General features: G+C 42.9%; 1 protein-coding gene across 1 annotated transcript in view; it reads left to right on the top strand.

Moving 5' to 3' along the window:
• The window catches only part of agrn (agrin), a gene marked incomplete at its 3' end in the record, with an annotated part of 389,991 nt that overhangs the window by 288,076 nt on the left and 84,699 nt on the right, over positions 1 to 17,216 (top strand). Inside the window, exons 9-10 of the mRNA XM_079493547.1 lie at positions 9,063 to 9,205; positions 14,276 to 14,381. Coding sequence (XP_079349673.1) covers positions 9,063 to 9,205; positions 14,276 to 14,381 — 249 coding nt within the window. The remainder of the gene's footprint in view (positions 1 to 9,062; positions 9,206 to 14,275; positions 14,382 to 17,216) is intronic.

Below are 17,216 nucleotides of genomic sequence, written 5' to 3'. Positions count from 1 at the left end.
ACCTTTCATGATGTAACGGGTTGTGAGGTAGCAGACACTTTCTCTACCTTTCATGATGTAACGGGTTGTGAGGTAGCAGACACTTTCTCTACCTTTCACGATGTAACGGGTTGTGAGGTAGCAGACACTTTCTCTACCTTTCATGATGTAACGGGTTGTGAGGTAGCAGACACTTTCTCTACCTTTCACGATGTAACGGGTTGTGAGGTAGCAGACACTTTCTCTACCTTTCATGATGTAACGGGTTGTGAGGTAGCAGACACTTTCTCTACCTTTCATGATGTAACGGGTTGTGAGGTAGCAGACACTTTCTCTACCTTTCACGATGTAACAGGCTGTGAGGTAGCAGACACTTTCTCTACCTTTCATGATGTAACGGGTTGTGAGGTAGCAGACACTTTCTCTACCTTTCACGATGTAACAGGCTGTGAGGTAGCAGACACTTTCTCTACCTTTCACGATGTAACAGGTTGTGGGGTAGCAGACACTTTCTCTACCTTTCATGATGTAACGGGTTGTGAGGTAGCAGACACTTTCTCTACCTTTCACGATGTAACGGGTTGTGAGGTAGCAGACACTTTCTCTACCTTTCATGATGTAACGGGTTGTGAGGTAGCAGACACTTTCTCTACCTTTCATGATGTAACGGGTTGTGAGGTAGCAGACACTTTCTCTACCTTTCATGATGTAACGGGTTGTGAGGTAGCAGACACTTTCTCTACCTTTCACGATGTAACGGGTTGTGAGGTAGCAGACACTTTCTCTACCTTTCATGATGTAACGGGTTGTGAGGTAGCAGACACTTTCTCTACCTTTCACGATGTAACAGGTTGTGGGGTAGCAGACACTTTCTCTACCTTTCACGATGTAACAGGCTGTGAGGTAGCAGACACTTTCTCTACCTTTCCCTGACACTGTCATACAACATAGTTGTAGGGGATTAATGCACAAAAAAAAAAGTAAAATGTTGAAACATGGAGATACAAGGATTCTGCCCGACAGCCAAGCTATATTCCTTTCCTCCCAGTGCCAATCCTTTACACACGCAAAAAAACAACATCCTTTATTCCACCTCTTGCTTCCGCTGTCAGTTGCTTGTAATACTTTTTTTCCCTTATCTCCACAATTTCTTTTGCCGTCATTTCGGTGCAGCTAGTCCTCCTTTCTCCTCTCTCTCCCCCGCCGCTGAATTCCCTCTTGTTAATGGAGTTCCCTCGGCTAAATAGAGCGAGGGTTTCTGACATGATTGAGTAAAAGGGAAGCGGACGGGCGGGGTGGGGGGGAGAAGAGCTGATGCAGCCATCTTAGCTGGGGAGGATGTGCTAATTGAAAGGTTCATGCTAGGCGAGCGCAGGGCCACGGGAACATCAAAGCGTAGCGGCTAATTGGGACCACCCTCTTCACCCTTCACTTGTATTTATTCCATTTCTAATGTCTTACCTCCTTCATTGTATTTCATCTCGTCTTCCGTAAGCCGGGGCCTGAGAAGGCACGGTTCTCTTTTCTCTTCCATTGTGTGCCGGCATAAATGGATTTCGGTGACCGGCCAGTCGTGCAAGAAGTAATAAGTAGCGATGCCACAATGTAGAAATGTTCTCAAGGACGAAATAAAACACGGCTTTGTATTCAACATTATTCTGTATTCAAAAGTGTTGACATCAACTTAAATTTGCTCAAGCTTTAACTCAAGCTTGTAGATCGGCTATTTTCAAAGTATAAAATAGCCTTTAAGTTGTTTATGTATGTATGTCTATAATAATAATAATTTAAATGAAAAGTCAACAATTTTACTTAAAGGACCACTTCACCACTTTTCAACATCTCTTCATATAATTGGTCCTCACTAATGTTCATGATAAAACACCACCATTTTTTCCTACTCAGTCTGTGTCTCATAGGAGGGCTTTGGGCAGTCCGGACACCCGTCCACCAGTGACATCATCATTAGGCAGATTTCTTTTTAAACAAGATTTGTTTTTAAATATATTTAGATTTTTATTATCGTGAGAACGATGGCTTCAACTTTTGCATTGCAACTTTTCAGGAAAAGAAAGCCTGCCGTTTCTATTAGCTTGGATTCACCATCGATGATGTCACTGGTGGACGGGTTTCTGAACTGCCCACAGCCCTCCTATGAGACACAGACTGAGTAGGAAAAAATGGTGGTATTTTATCATGAACATTAGTGAGGACCAATTATAGGAAGAGAAGTTGAAAAGTGGTGAAGTGGTCCTTTAAGTGCAGTACTGGAGTACCACTGCCAACAGTTCTCCTTATTTATTTCATTCCGGGAGGTCCGGGGGGTCCAGCTGCCTTGCCAGCCTCAGCCAGGCTCCTTCTGACCTCTGTCATGGATTAAATCAGCTAGCTGTAATACAGCCAGTGGTAGAGACGCCATTATGCCAAAGATTAGTCCAAAAACAAAGCGTTATGTCCTACACATTGTACAATGTTTCACAATCGATGAGCGTCTACCGTCTATGATGGTAAAATCTGACCTGAGTGGATTCAGGTCAGCATCGAGTGCGGCTAAACAGTAAAACAGAGCGAGCCGCTAACGAGACTTGATGTTTGTGGGCGACGTGTGCGCTCTCCTTAGTGTGCGTGGCTTATGAATCTCTAGCCGGGCCGCGCCGCTTAACCCATTTTGGGCGGGAACCCCTTTTGGTGTTAGCATTATGTTATGCTTTAGCTATTGAAAAATAGCAGATCTACAAGCTCATAGCGCGCCACCGAGTGGCGCGCTACGAGCTTGTAGGTCTGCTATTTTTGAAAAATCGAAGAACAACTGACATAGAAACATAGCTTTTTCAGAAAACTGTCATTTTCAAACAGACATTTTTAGTATCTGATCTTAGGTCAAAATGGGTTAATTTGCTCAAGTACAATTTTTACGTACTTTTACTTTACTAGACTATTTCCACTTTTTATGCTTCTCTACATCTCACAGACCAATATTGTATTTTTTTAAATGAAAAAAAATTCAGCCTTATTTTATACTTTATCTATTTGAAAATAGCATACTGTATATGTACAAACTCACTTCATTATTTTACTCATCAAAAATATTTATACAGCACTTTCACTTTCAGATCAGATTCTAAAAATGTCTTCTACATCCTGACAGTTTTCTGAAAAAGCTATGTTTCTATGTCAGTGGTCAGTCATTTTTCAAAAATAGCAGACCTACAAGTTCATAGCGCGCCACTCGGTGGCGCGCTATGAGCTTGTAGATCTGCTATTTTTCAATAGCTAAAGCATAACATAATGCTAACACCAAAAGGGGTTCCCGCCCCAAAATGGGTTAAAATAAAAAAAATCTTCCTTATTTTATACTTCTATCTATTTGAAAATAGCATACTGTATGTACAAACTCACTTTACTCATCAAAAATATTTATACAGCACTTCCAAATACAGTATTTCCTATTTTACTGCCCTGCTACTTTTACTTAAGTAAAGCAAATCTGAGCACCACTTGTCAATGTCATCGCGGGTCCCTCCCCCCAGATGAAGTGAACGGCCTTCCACTACAGTGTAGTGACCACTCAAAGCTGTCAGAGCCCATTGTGGATGCGCCATATCATCAGAGCTCACGGACGCAGCTCCGCGGCCCGCCCGCCCGCCCGCCCGCCCCCGTCCCTCCCTCCCTCCCTCCCTCCCTCCCCCCCCTGTGCGACCTGTCCCATAATCCACTTAAGAAGATGGGTTATGCTAAGTGGCACTTCCAACCCGCCACACCATCGATTTGCCCATTAGGGCCAAGCGGGGGTTTTGCACAATGGCAGCCGCAGTCAATACAGATGAGGCCGAGTTCTGAGGCGGCTCAAAAAGACGACCCGTCCCTCACACAGTGAAATACAGAATGGTAGTTTAACCCATTTTGGGCGGGAACCCCTTTTGGTGTTAGCATTATGTTATGCTTTATAGCTATTGAAAAATAGCAGATCTACAAGCTCGTAGCGCGCCACCGAGTGGCACGCACGCACGCACGCACGCACGCACGCACACACGCACGCACGCACGCACGCACGCACGCACGCACGCACGCACGCACGCACGCACGCACGCACGCACGCACGCACGCACGCACGCACTCACGCACGCACGCACGCACTCACGCACACACACACACACACACACACACACACACACACACACACACACACACACTATCATCCTCAGGAGGTTTGCAGGTGAATCTGCAGCATCCAAAAGCAGGATCCTCCTCTCCGCTCTCCTCTCATAGCCTCAGCCAGTCAGCCTCCTTTATTTGACACTTATAAAGGAAACCCACCATCGTAAAGCACTTTGTGCTATTTCATTCTGGGGGGTCCAGCTGCCTCGCCAGCCTCAGCCAGGCTCCTCATGACCTCTGTCATGGGTTAAATCAGCTAGCTGTAATACAGTCAGTGGTAGAGACGCCATTATGCCAAAGATTAGTCCAAAAACAAAGCACTGTGTTCTACAGTACACAATGTTTCACAATCGATGAGCGGCTATGATGGTAAAATTTGACCTGAGTGGATTCAGGTCAGCATCGAGTGCGGCTAAACAGGAAAACAGAGCGAGCCGCTAACGAGACTTGATGTTTGTGGGCGACGTGGGCGCTATCCTTAGTGTGCGTGGCTTATGAATCTCTAGCCGGGCCGCGCCGCTCGATGCCAGTGCAGTGGAGATATCGAAGTTATATCGAAGTTGATAATACAGGTAGAACCGTATACAAAAAGGTATCTTTCCTTCAAGTTGTACTGCTTGACTCCCAAAGGTGTATAAGTTGCAGACTTTAAAAGAAAAAAGGAATCCAAGGCACTCCGTCTTTGGTGAAAAAAGATTCAAATAATGTATTGATGAGCAAGGCAAATAAATAACAGGACCTACGCGTTTCGACCAAAAGGTCTTCGTCAGGATCTGTTATAGACATACCTGTATATATAGCAGGGGGCATGCTCCCCTTGGACCTCCTGGAATCCCCTCAAAGACCCCTTAGGGGGTCCCTGGATCCCACGTTGATAACCAGTGCTGTACTGGACTATGTAGGGTGACCAGATGTCCCTCTTTAGTCTTTGCGTGGGACAGTCCCTCATTTCCAAGACTTTTCAGGCATCCCACAAATTGAGACCCTGTCCCACATTGTGACTGGCAGGCAAATACCCCAATAGTTTAGTCCCCCAATAGTTGGCCTTCTGTTGTAAAGCTCTCTCATTGTCTCTTCCTGCAAGATGTGTTTTTAAGCCTGTTAAAATAGCATACAAATATGCACTCAAGTAGTAAGTTGCTAACCCGGTACTCCAGTATCGCTTGTGTGGGACAAGTGGGATGGAGGGACGGGGTCCCCCCCCATCCCACTTGTCCCACACAAGCGATACTTCTGTCCCTCAAATGAACAGTTTGGATCTGGTCACCCTAGGACTATGCCTCTGGTGTATGAGGGTTTAAAGAGCGTAAATAGAAGACTAAAGCAATAAGACGTTTCCTATTTTTTTTTATGGTGGACATAAACTTGCTCTAACACTAGCCATAACAGTAATATACATAATAGGCTGGGAACCCTGTGATATCACAAAGGGAAGATGATAAGGTTGTGAAATAGACTAGTAAAATGTAGACGCCAGACTCTTACAAAGCAGATATTTAATTGGGACGTTACCCAGAATCATCCTTGTGCGAAGGAGATAGCACTTATACTTTCAGAGGCTGGGACCTAGTTATATACATTTAGAAATAAACTATAATTATAATGTTAATCAAATTAAGAGCAAGTTGCTTTCTAATTTGAAAGGAGGAAGTGGGCTAGTGATAAGTAATAGTAATAATAATGACCAAACTCAGAACCTGCTGTAAAGCTACAATCTGGAACTTATTTTAAGACATTACTTTAAGCAGTTAACACATTCTGGGCAGGAACCCCTTTTGGTGTTTTAAATGTTATAATTTAGCTATTGAAAAATAGCAGATCTACAAGCTCATAGTGCGGCACTACAAACTTGTAAATATCTTCTTGAAAATGTGGCGCAAATATTTGAATATATATTCTCTCAGAGCGAACGTTTTTAACTCAAATATTTGCTTCCAGGGGGTCCCTGGAACTACATATTTTCAGATGGGGGTCCGTGGCCAAATACAGATAATTCTGGGGGTCCTTGACATGAAAAAGGTTGAGCACCGCTGACATTTTGTAGGACATTTTGTAGAATCGAGCTCAGGTCTAAATGGGTTAATATATAAGTAGTACATCTGCTGTGATTGGAGGTGCTCACCCTACTCTTCCACTGCAAATGTTGCTCCCTGGTTTCGCCTAGTGCTGCCTGAAGCTCATGATGCGGTTTGCACAGCACATGGCAACGGGCATACACTATTCAATCCCTAAAGAAAATAGGTTATGTACGTTATGTCATTTAAAACATACTGACCATTCTATCTGATCTGACAATTAATTTGTTTATTAAGCATATATCCCTTGATTTGATTTCTCTTGTTTATGGACGAAGACTTGAATTTTTGTTTTTTCGAGAAATGTAGGCTACTGGATGTGACAGCTCAATATATCTGCAGAGCATGGATACAAGAGGAAATGCTTTTTATTTACAGTTTGAGTCAGTATGTATTGGATTGTCTCCTGGATTGATATTTATGATTCCAATCTTGTTGTACCCAGACAGTACTATGCTTACTCGCAGTGTATATGAATATAAATTGTGTTTGATAAATGTGTACACAGTAAGATCATAAGAGTGTTGACTGAGTGTACACATTTTGGGTCCTTTTGGGTGAATTTGTTCACTGTCAGACTTCATTAACCCATTTTGGGTGGGAACCCCTTTTTGGTGTTTTAAAGCATTATGTTATACCATTGAGAAATAGCAGATCTACAAGCTCGCACCGAGTGCCGCGCTACGAGCTTGTAGGTTTACTATTTTTTTTTAATCGTGAAAATGTGGCGGAAACCTTTGAATATTCTTTCAGAGCGAACATTTTTAACTCAAATCTTTGCTTCTGGGGGGGGGGTCCCTGGGACAACATATTTTCAGATGGGGGTCGGCGGCCAATTACATATATTTTTGGGGATCCTTGACATGAAATATTGAGCACCACTGATACAGAAACATGAGGTATTTCAGAAAACTGTCTGGACTTAATTTTGACGTCAGGCCTAAATGGGTTAAATCACTCATGCTGTTCCAGTGTATTAGAGTTAGCTGGGTACGGGGAAACGGGCATGACACTTCAATAAAATGCAATCAATCAATCTGTCTCAGGATGGAGTTGTTTTTCATGAGCAGTGCAAGGTCAACCTGAGATACGTCCCGCTCTCGCTCACGTCCATCTGGGGAAGTGCACCGTTTTAAAGCAAATCGAAGGTCCTCCGTGGTTACCCACAAAGTGTACGACTGGGCAATTAAACAAAAATATATAAAAACTAGAGATGTCCCGATATTGTATCGATATCGGGAAAAGTATCGGATCGGCCCTTATTTGTCATATCGGGTCATATCGGTATCGGTGAAAATGCCAGTCTAACCACCGATCCGACACAGGGGTAAGGGGTTGACACTATGGCAGGTAAATAAAATGTTGGGACATGAAATGAAATGAAATGAAATGAAATTATATTGACTTGAAGTCATATCAGCCAGCCCTACAGTAATTCGATTTTTGTAGAATGCTTCGCAATTAGCGACATCTTCCTTACTTATTCTTACTCATCCCATGGCCTAGGGGGCCGTAGGGGTATCATGGTGGATGCTTGGGCAGTCAGGGATCTCCAGCGCTCTCGGTCTTCAGCCGTGCGCAGCAGGGTCTGTAAGCTGCAGCCAGTCCATTCCTTGATGTTGTCCATCCAGGCCTTTCTCTGCCTGCCTCTTCTCCGCTTCCCCTCCACTGTCCCCTGTAGGATGGTCTTTGCCAGCGAGGTATGGCTTGTGACATGACCATACCAGGCCAGTTTGCGACGCTTTACTGTTGAGAGTAGGGGCTCCTGTTCTCCAGCATGGGTGGTGACCAACTGTCCAACATAGTCGTTTGTCCGGTGTTCTTTATATGATATGTGTAGCATCCTTCTGTGCACTTGTTCTCGAAGGACTGTATTCTGCGCTCAGTGTCCGCTGTGAGTGTCCAGCTCTCACAACCATAGAGTAGGGTTTACTTCCTATCAGGAAGTAAAGCTGGCATTCACTATTCACTGAAGACAAGGCTTCAAACTACCTCACGGTCCTTGGGAGGCAACAGTTAATTTGAACCCCACACACGCACACACACACGCGCACACACACACACACACACACACACACACACACACACACACACACACACACACACACACACACACATACACACACACACACACACACACACACACACACACACACACACACACACACCCGTTGTGTAATGAATACAGAGCACCTGGTGACGGGGGAGATGTTGCACATGTACAGTAATTCATTTAGTCAGTCTGTGGTCCTCTCTACGGTGGGTCATTATGGTGAGTTTCCAGCGGCGCCTTCGGTTCAATCTCCTCCACCGTCAACGTGAGCTGAATTTCAATCACCCCCCCCCCCCCCCACCCCCCGGAACGTCTGATGATGCTGTTCATGTATTAACACTGGCAAACACTGAAAGACAAACGCAGAGGAGCTCTCACCGTGTCTGTTGTGTGTTGGGTTGACCCCATTTGGTGTTTTAAAGCATTATGTTATACTTTAGCTATTGAAAAATAGCAGATTTACAAGCTCATAGCGCAGGTCTGCTATTTTTGAAAAATCAATCAGAGCCAACGTTTTTGACTCAAATCTTTGCTTCTGGGGGGGTCCGCTTCTGGGGATCGGCGGCCAATTACATAATAATATTGGGGGTCCTTGACATGAAATAGTTTGAGAATGACTGACATAGAAACATAGGGTTTTTCAGGATTTCAGGATTTAGAAGACATTTGTAGAATCGTCCTCAGTTCTAAATGGGTTAATGACTTCGCTTTTGTGTGTGTGTGTGTGTGTGTGTGTGTGTGTGTGTGTGTGTGTGTGTGTGTGTGTGTGTGCGTGTGCGTGTGCGTGTGTGTGGCAGACTGTGGTTCTGGAGGGTCCGGTTCCGGAGTGGAGAGCTGTGAACAGGATCGCTGTCGGAGGTTCGGCGGCTCGTGGGACGAGGATGCGGAGGACGACCGCTGCGTGTGTGACTTCACCTGTCACAGCGTGCCTCGAAACCCGGTAGGACCTCCTCACGCCCTCCCAGTGCTGATGAGTAACTAAGTACATGTACTTAAGTACAATCTTGCGGTATTTACTTGAGTATTTACTTGAGTATTTCCAATTACCAGTACTTTTACTTCTACTCCACTACATCTCAGAGGCAAATATTGCAACGTTAGCATGTAGATCTGCTATTTCCAGTGAAGAGGTTTGGTGACAAAGATCAAGTTATGTCACACTACACAATTATCAAACTGTACTTAAAGTAGAAAGTACCAAAAGTAGAAAGTGCCCATTATGTCCCATTTCACAGGTTTTCAAGTAGCATTGTGAGCTATTGTCAAATGGCCGAAATCTATAGGGCTGAAGCGGTTCATGTATGTTTTGTAATAACAATCAGAATCTACAGTAACTAAAGTTTTCAAATAATTGTGGTTGAGTAAAAGTGTTTTACTTTTACTCCACTACAATTGTGAGCTTGTAGATCTGCTATTTTCAAAAGATTATTATTATGCATTTGAAAACTTTAAATGGACACATTCTGCACAATTAGTACTTTTACTTTTGGTACATTTTGAAGCCAATACTTTTGAACTTTTACTCAAGTAAATGCTGAATTCTGGACTTTGGCCTCACTCAGACCTTTACAACATTGATGCATGCTTGTTGGATGAATGTTGTGTAGTGTCATGGCCGCCCCAATGCATTTCCAATGGAAGTCACATGGTTTGATACAACATTTTGGACTACAAGCTGTTGTATGGCTTCCGGCTGTGTTTCGACTGCGCCCCTCCCCCTCATACAACACAAATGTTGTGTCAAACCATGTGACTCCCATTGGAAATGCATTGGGGCAAGCTGTGTCACACCCTTTGTATACAACAAGCATACATCAATCTGTTGTAAAGGTCTGAGTGAGGCCTTTGACTTATTACAGAGTATTTCTACAATGCAGTATCGTTACTTTGCTTTAAGTACTTTTTCCACCACTGTGCCTTCGTGTTGGAACTGCACACCCACACAAGTCTCTCTGTTTTTCACTCACTGGAATAGTTGACGAGACCTGAAATCAGTCATTTAACCCATTTTGGGTTAGGGTTATCAGGAGGGAGATCAGATTCTAAAAATGTCTTCTACATCCTGACAGTTTTCTGAAAAAGCTATGTTTCTATGTCAGTCGTTCCTTCGATTTTTCAAAAATAGCAGACCTACAAGCTCATAGCGCGCCACTCGGTGGCGCGCTATGAGCTTGTAGATCTGCTATTTTTCAATAGCTAAAGCATAACATAATGCTAACACCAAAAGGGGTTCCCGCCCAGAATGGGTTAATAATCCTAATAATAATAATAATACCCAGATCCTGTGTTGTGACATGTGAGATGTATTATTTTCCATCTACTGCGGTACTACTGGACAGCTGACAGCTAGTGCGGTCTCCAATTATCGCATCAATTTCTTTTTATCTAAATCCGATAGCTCCACTCCAGCTGATACTTAATAAACAGACTAAATGTGATATGTTTTTATATTCAGTCCAACGGTGGTGTGTCGTTCTTTCTGCTGTCATTGTTGACAGCATTAGTAATTTATTTCTTGTCATGCTTTTTTATCTATTTTAACAGTAAAACGTTGAGAGCTTGAAAACGTACCCTGCTGCTTGGCCATTTCGCAGCACACGACCGCACGACAAGTCTGCATGCCTCTTGTGGCGTTGACAGCATTATGCAAATCAACTGCGCTTCTCCAATTTAGGAGGAATTGACAAGTCATTGTCTGGCACACCTGGGGCGCGCACAAAATCTTATTTAAGAAAGGTTGTGCACATGCATGATGCACATTGTCGTACAAAGACAAACTTACGCCTGACAAAAAATGTTTTGGACAACATCTACTTTAATTGAATAATTGAAATGTTATGTTAATGATGAGATGAGTGGCACTACTGTATATAAAAAGATAATTATCCATAAATGAGAATAGCTCTGATGTAGTTCAGGCACACTCCAGAGGTTTCCATACCCATCTCCCTGCAATGAAATAGTTGTCTTCTAATAATGTGCTGAACAGAGAGTAATATATAGCAGAGCCTGAACGCCAAGATCAAATATAATATTCACACTTGTGTTTACATTTAAGAAATACAATGTTTTCAGTCTATTCTGAGTTATCTGTTCTAAAGCCTTTACAGTATAATAATTTCTGTGAAATTGCACAGTAGCTAACACAGTTTCTGGTGTTAGGGGCCATATCCACATGAAGTGTTTTGTTTTGGTTTTTCATCTCTTCCACCTCAGAGCGAATTGTTGCAGTATTATTTGCCACTACTTCTGTTTTTACCGAGTCTAAAGTCAGATTTGATGCTTTCAAATTCTTCAGCCAACACAGCTTTTAGTTCAGACCTGATCAGCTTGGCGAAGTTGGCGATATATTTATATAGTGAGGTTAAGGACTTCAGCCTTTAGGTCTGCTGCCTCCATTGTCTCAGCTGTCTGAGAGAAGTGGCTACATGGGAGAGTCACTATGGGTTCTATGGCTATACACTATGGCTTTAGGTCTGCCACCTCCTTCGTCTCAGCTGTCTGAGAGAAGTGGCTATCTTCATGTATGGGAGAGTCATATGGGTTCCCGGAGCGGGGGTGTAACTAAACTTTAGAAAATTCTAGTCCTTAGACGTGGCAAAGCCAGGATTCAATACTGTAACAAATTCTGCCTGAGATTAATTATATCCAAAGCGTTCCTCAGCTCATAAAACGCTTTCTGTGGACACGTCCATTTCTACTGTATGACTTGCTGTCTTAGGCGTGTGACTCATACTATGACTTGTCTTAGGGGTGTGACTCATACTATGACTTGTCTTAGGGGTGTGACTCATACTATGACTTGTCTTAGGGGTGTGACTCATACTGTGTGTCTTGTCTTAGGTGTGTGACTCATACTATGACTTGTCTTAGGGGTGTGACTCATACTATGACTTGTCTTAGGGGTGTGACTCATACTGTGTGACTTGTCTTAGGTGTGTGACTCATACTATGACTTGTCTTAGGGGTGTGACTCATACTATGACTTGTCTTAGGTGTGTGACTCATACTGTGACTTGTCTTAGGGGTGTGACTCATACTATGACTTGTCTTAGGGGTGTGACTCATACTATGACTTGTCTTAGGTGTGTGACTCATACTGTGTCTTGTCTTAGGGGTGTGACTCATACTATGACTTGTCTTAGGGGTGTGACTCATACTATGACTTGTCTTAGGTGTGTGACTCATACTATGACTTGTCTTAGGTGTGTGACTCATACTGTGTCTTGTCTTAGGCGTGTGACTCATACTGTGTGTCTTGTCTTAGGTGTGTGACTCATACTGTGTCTTGTCTTAGGGGTGTGACTCATACTATGACTTGTCTTAGGTGTGTGACTCATACTGTGCGTCTTGTCTTAGGTGTGTGACTCATACTGTGTCTTGTCTTAGGGGTGTGACTCATACTATGACTTGTCTTAGGTGTGTGACTCATACTGTGCGTCTTGTCTTAGGGGTGTGACTCATACTATGACTTGTCTTAGGGGTGTGACTCATACTATGACTTGTCTTAGGGGTGTGACTCATACTATGACTTGTCTTAGGGGTGTGACTCATACTATGACTTGTCTTAGGTGTGTGACTCATACTGTGCGTCTTGTCTTAGGGGTGTGACTCATACTATGACTTGTCTTAGGGGTGTGACTCATACTATGACTTGTCTTAGGGGTGTGACTCATACTATGACTTGTCTTAGGCGTGTGACTCATACTATGACTTGTCTTAGGTGTGTGACTCATACTATGACTTGTCTTAGGTGTGTGACTCATACTGTGTCTTGTCTTAGGGGTGTGACTCATACTATGACTTGTCTTAGGGGTGTGACTCATACTATGACTTGTCTTAGGTGTGTGACTCATACTATGACTTGTCTTAGGTGTGTGACTCATACTGTGTCTTGTCTTAGGCGTGTGACTCATACTGTGTGTCTTGTCTTAGGTGTGTGACTCATACTGTGTCTTGTCTTAGGGGTGTGACTCATACTATGACTTGTCTTAGGTGTGTGACTCATACTGTGCGTCTTGTCTTAGGTGTGTGACTCATACTGTGTCTTGTCTTAGGGGTGTGACTCATACTATGACTTGTCTTAGGTGTGTGACTCATACTGTGCGTCTTGTCTTAGGGGTGTGACTCATACTATGACTTGTCTTAGGGGTGTGACTCATACTATGACTTGTCTTAGGGGTGTGACTCATACTATGACTTGTCTTAGGGGTGTGACTCATACTATGACTTGTCTTAGGTGTGTGACTCATACTGTGCGTCTTGTCTTAGGGGTGTGACTCATACTATGACTTGTCTTAGGGGTGTGACTCATACTATGACTTGTCTTAGGGGTGTGACTCATACTATGACTTGTCTTAGGCGTGTGACTCATACTATGACTTGTCTTAGGTGTGTGACTCATACTATGACTTGTCTTAGGTGTGTGACTCATACTATGTCTTGTCTTAGGGGTGTGACTCATACTATGACTTGTCTTAGGGGTGTGACTCATACTGTGACTTGTCTTAGGGGTGTGACTCATACTATGACTTGTCTTAGGTGTGTGACTCATACTATGACTTGTCTTAGGGGTGTGACTCATACTATGACTTGTCTTAGGTGTGTGACTCATACTGTGACTTGTCTTAGGGGTGTGACTCATACTGTGTGTCTTGTCTTAGGTGTGTGACTCATACTGTGTGTCTTGTCTTAGGTGTGTGACTCATACTGTGACTTGTCTTAGGGGTGTGACTCATACTATGACTTGTCTTAGGTGTGTGACTCATACTGTGACTTGTCTTAGGGGTGTGACTCATACTGTGTGTCTTGTCTTAGGTGTGTGACTCATACTGTGTGTCTTGTCTTAGGTGTGTGACTCATACTATGACTTGTCTTAGGTGTGTGACTCATACTGTGACTTGTCTTAGGGGTGTGACTCATACTGTGTGACTTGTCTTAGGTGTGTGACTCATACTGTGTGTCTTGTCTTAGGTGTGTGACTCATACTGTGTGTCTTGTCTTGCTGTAGGTGTGTGCGTCGGACAGACAGACCTATATGAACGAGTGTGTCCTGAAGAAGGCCCGCTGTGAGAAACAAGAACACCTGCTGATCCAGAGTCAGGGACCTTGTCCAGGTACGTCATTCATCATCAGCTCAGCCACTGAAAGGATCACTGATCCTTTCCTAAACGCCAGAGGAGAACCCTCCTCAACACCCTCATCTCACATCCTCATTTCATTCATCCATCCATGGGGTCAGTGGTGGGACAATGTCTCCCATTTTGGGCGGGAACCCCTTTTGGTGTTAGCATTATGTTATGCTTTAGCTATTGAAAAATAGCAGATCTACAAGCTCGTAGCGCGCCACCGAGTGGCGCGCTACGAGCTTGTAGGTCTGCTATTTTTGAAAAATCGAAGAACGACTGACATAGAAACATAGCTTTTTCAGAAAACTGTCAGGATGTAGAAGACATTTTTAGAATCTGATCTCAGGTCAAAATGGGTTAAGTAAAAGTAGCAGTATCGCAATGTAGAAATACTGTTGTGTTACAAGTAGCCTACTACAAAGGGCAAAATATTACAAAGATTGGCCGTTTCGGAATCATATATGTATGTCATGCTATTAGACTATGTTATACTTATTCAGCTATTCGAAAATAGCAATAGTGTGTTATCTGCAAAGTAACTAGTAACTAAAGCCGTCAAATGAATGTTGAGGAGTAAAAAGATACAATACTGTATCCTCTGTGATACTGTGATGTATAAAGTACCAAAGATACAATACTGTATCCTCTGTGATACTGTGATGTATAAAGTACCAAAGATACAATACTGTATCCTCTGTGATACTGTGATGTATAAAGTACCAAAGATACAATACTGTATCCTCTGTGATACTGTGATGTATAAAGTACCATACTCAGTACTGTATCATCTGTGATACTGTGATGTATAAAGTACCAAAGGATATTCCCAGTACTTGAGTAGGTGTACTTGGTGTATCCTCTGTGATACTGTGATGTATAAAGTACCATACTCAGTACTGTATCCTCTGTGATACTGTGATGTATAAAGTACCATACTCAGTACTGTATCCTCTGTGATACTGTGATGTATAAAGTACCAAAGGATATTCCCAGTACTTGAGTAGGTGTACTTGGTGTATCCTCTGTGATACTGTGATGTATAAAGTACCATACTCAGTACTGTATCCTCTGTGATACTGTGATGTATAAAGTACCATACTCAGTACTGTATCCTCTGTGATACTGTGATGTATAAAGTACCATACTCAGTACTGTATCCTCTGTGATACTGTGATGTATAAAGTACCAAAGGATATTCCCAGTACTTGAGTAGGTGTACTTGGTGTATCCTCTGTGATACTGTGATGTATAAAGTACCATACTCAGTACTGTATCCTCTGTGATACTGTGATGTATAAAGTACCATACTCAGTACTGTATCCTCTGTGATACTGTGATGTATAAAGTACCATACTCAGTACTGTATCCTCTGTGATACTGTGATGTATAAAGTACCAAAGGATATTCCCAGTACTTGAGTAGGTGTACTTGGTGTATCCTCTGTGATACTGTGATGTATAAAGTACCAAAGGGATATTCCCAGTACTTGAGTAGGTGTACTTGGTGACTTTACGCCAGCGGTTGGGATGATGATGAGCTGTAGTGACACCGCTGTCGTCTCAGCCCAATAATAACTGCTTCTTGAGAAAGTAGAAATGTAACAAGAGAAGGTCGGATTCCGGTCGGGACATCATGGCATTTACTTTTGCAGCGATGAATGCCCTTGCGATGCACTCATGCATACACTGTGAAATTGTCTGTGTTAATTTGACTTCTGAGAGTTTACAAATGTAACCAAATGGACCCGGAAGAAGGGTCCTTTTAGTTAGGCCTACATTTTTTTAAACTCAGATTTAACACATGGATATATTAACCGTCTGCCCGCCACAAACGAGGAACACAAGGGTGTAAATTAGTACCCTAGCCCGCCAAACTCTCGTGAACCAGGGTTTACATTCTTTAATCCAAGTTTTAATTCGGATCGTATCGTATTTTGAAGATGCGCGTGCATCCACTTGCATTGTAAGCCCTGTCTTCAAACTCAAAGCCCTATATCTCAGAAAGGACATTGAGGGGGCAGTTTCTGGCCCAGACAAGCGTTTTCAACGGCCTGTAGCAGGCGCTGTGATACTCGCGGTCAGCTTTTTCCACCGCCGAGCGAGACAACAACAACCGGTCATATACCACACGTCATATTTTTCACACAAACATGCGATTACGGATATTTGGATCTTCAAAGTAAGTGTTACGCGCGATAAAACCTTGGCATTACGCTATCGAGGGATTAATTAATGCTGGCGGTAAATGTATTAACAGGATTTTACTGTGGAAGCACTTCCAAACCTGGAAGCGGATCAGTGTTCTACTTTTGGGGCGAGTGAACAACTTGAGAGCCCTTTCTCAAGGGCTCATTGACGGTGTCGAGTGGAGAGCAATTACAGTTTTGCAGTTTTACAATTTAGGCCTTTATTAGACACTTTCCATATAGTATAATATAACTACAGCAGCATCTATCAAGAGAGGCAACAAGAAGTGGTAGCTCTGGTCCATAGCTTCAGGAGTTCTCCTCAACGCTATGCGACGGTACATTTATTTTGGCCTGGTTGCACCGCAGTAAAAATATATAATATGCACCAAAAGGCGGATTGTTGAAAGCCTATTCTCCACGGTGCATATGAGAAGACTCTCAGAACCCCACCTTTTTGTGTAAAATCCCACTTTTCGGCATGAAAATAATATCTATCTACCAGACGATTTTATTTTTTTATTATCTTGTATTTTTTTTATTTCACTAAAGCATGGTCAATGGGATGGGATTAAAAGACCATTTTATGGAAGGAATGGGTTAATAAAGGAATTCTTACATTGGGCAATTTATACAAA

This window comes from Electrona antarctica (genome assembly GCF_951216825.1).
Source record: "Electrona antarctica genome assembly, chromosome: 2".
Classification (NCBI taxonomy): domain Eukaryota; kingdom Metazoa; phylum Chordata; class Actinopteri; order Myctophiformes; family Myctophidae; genus Electrona; species Electrona antarctica.
Note: the sequence above shows the minus strand (reverse complement) of the source record. Positions and strands in the feature narration are given on the sequence as shown.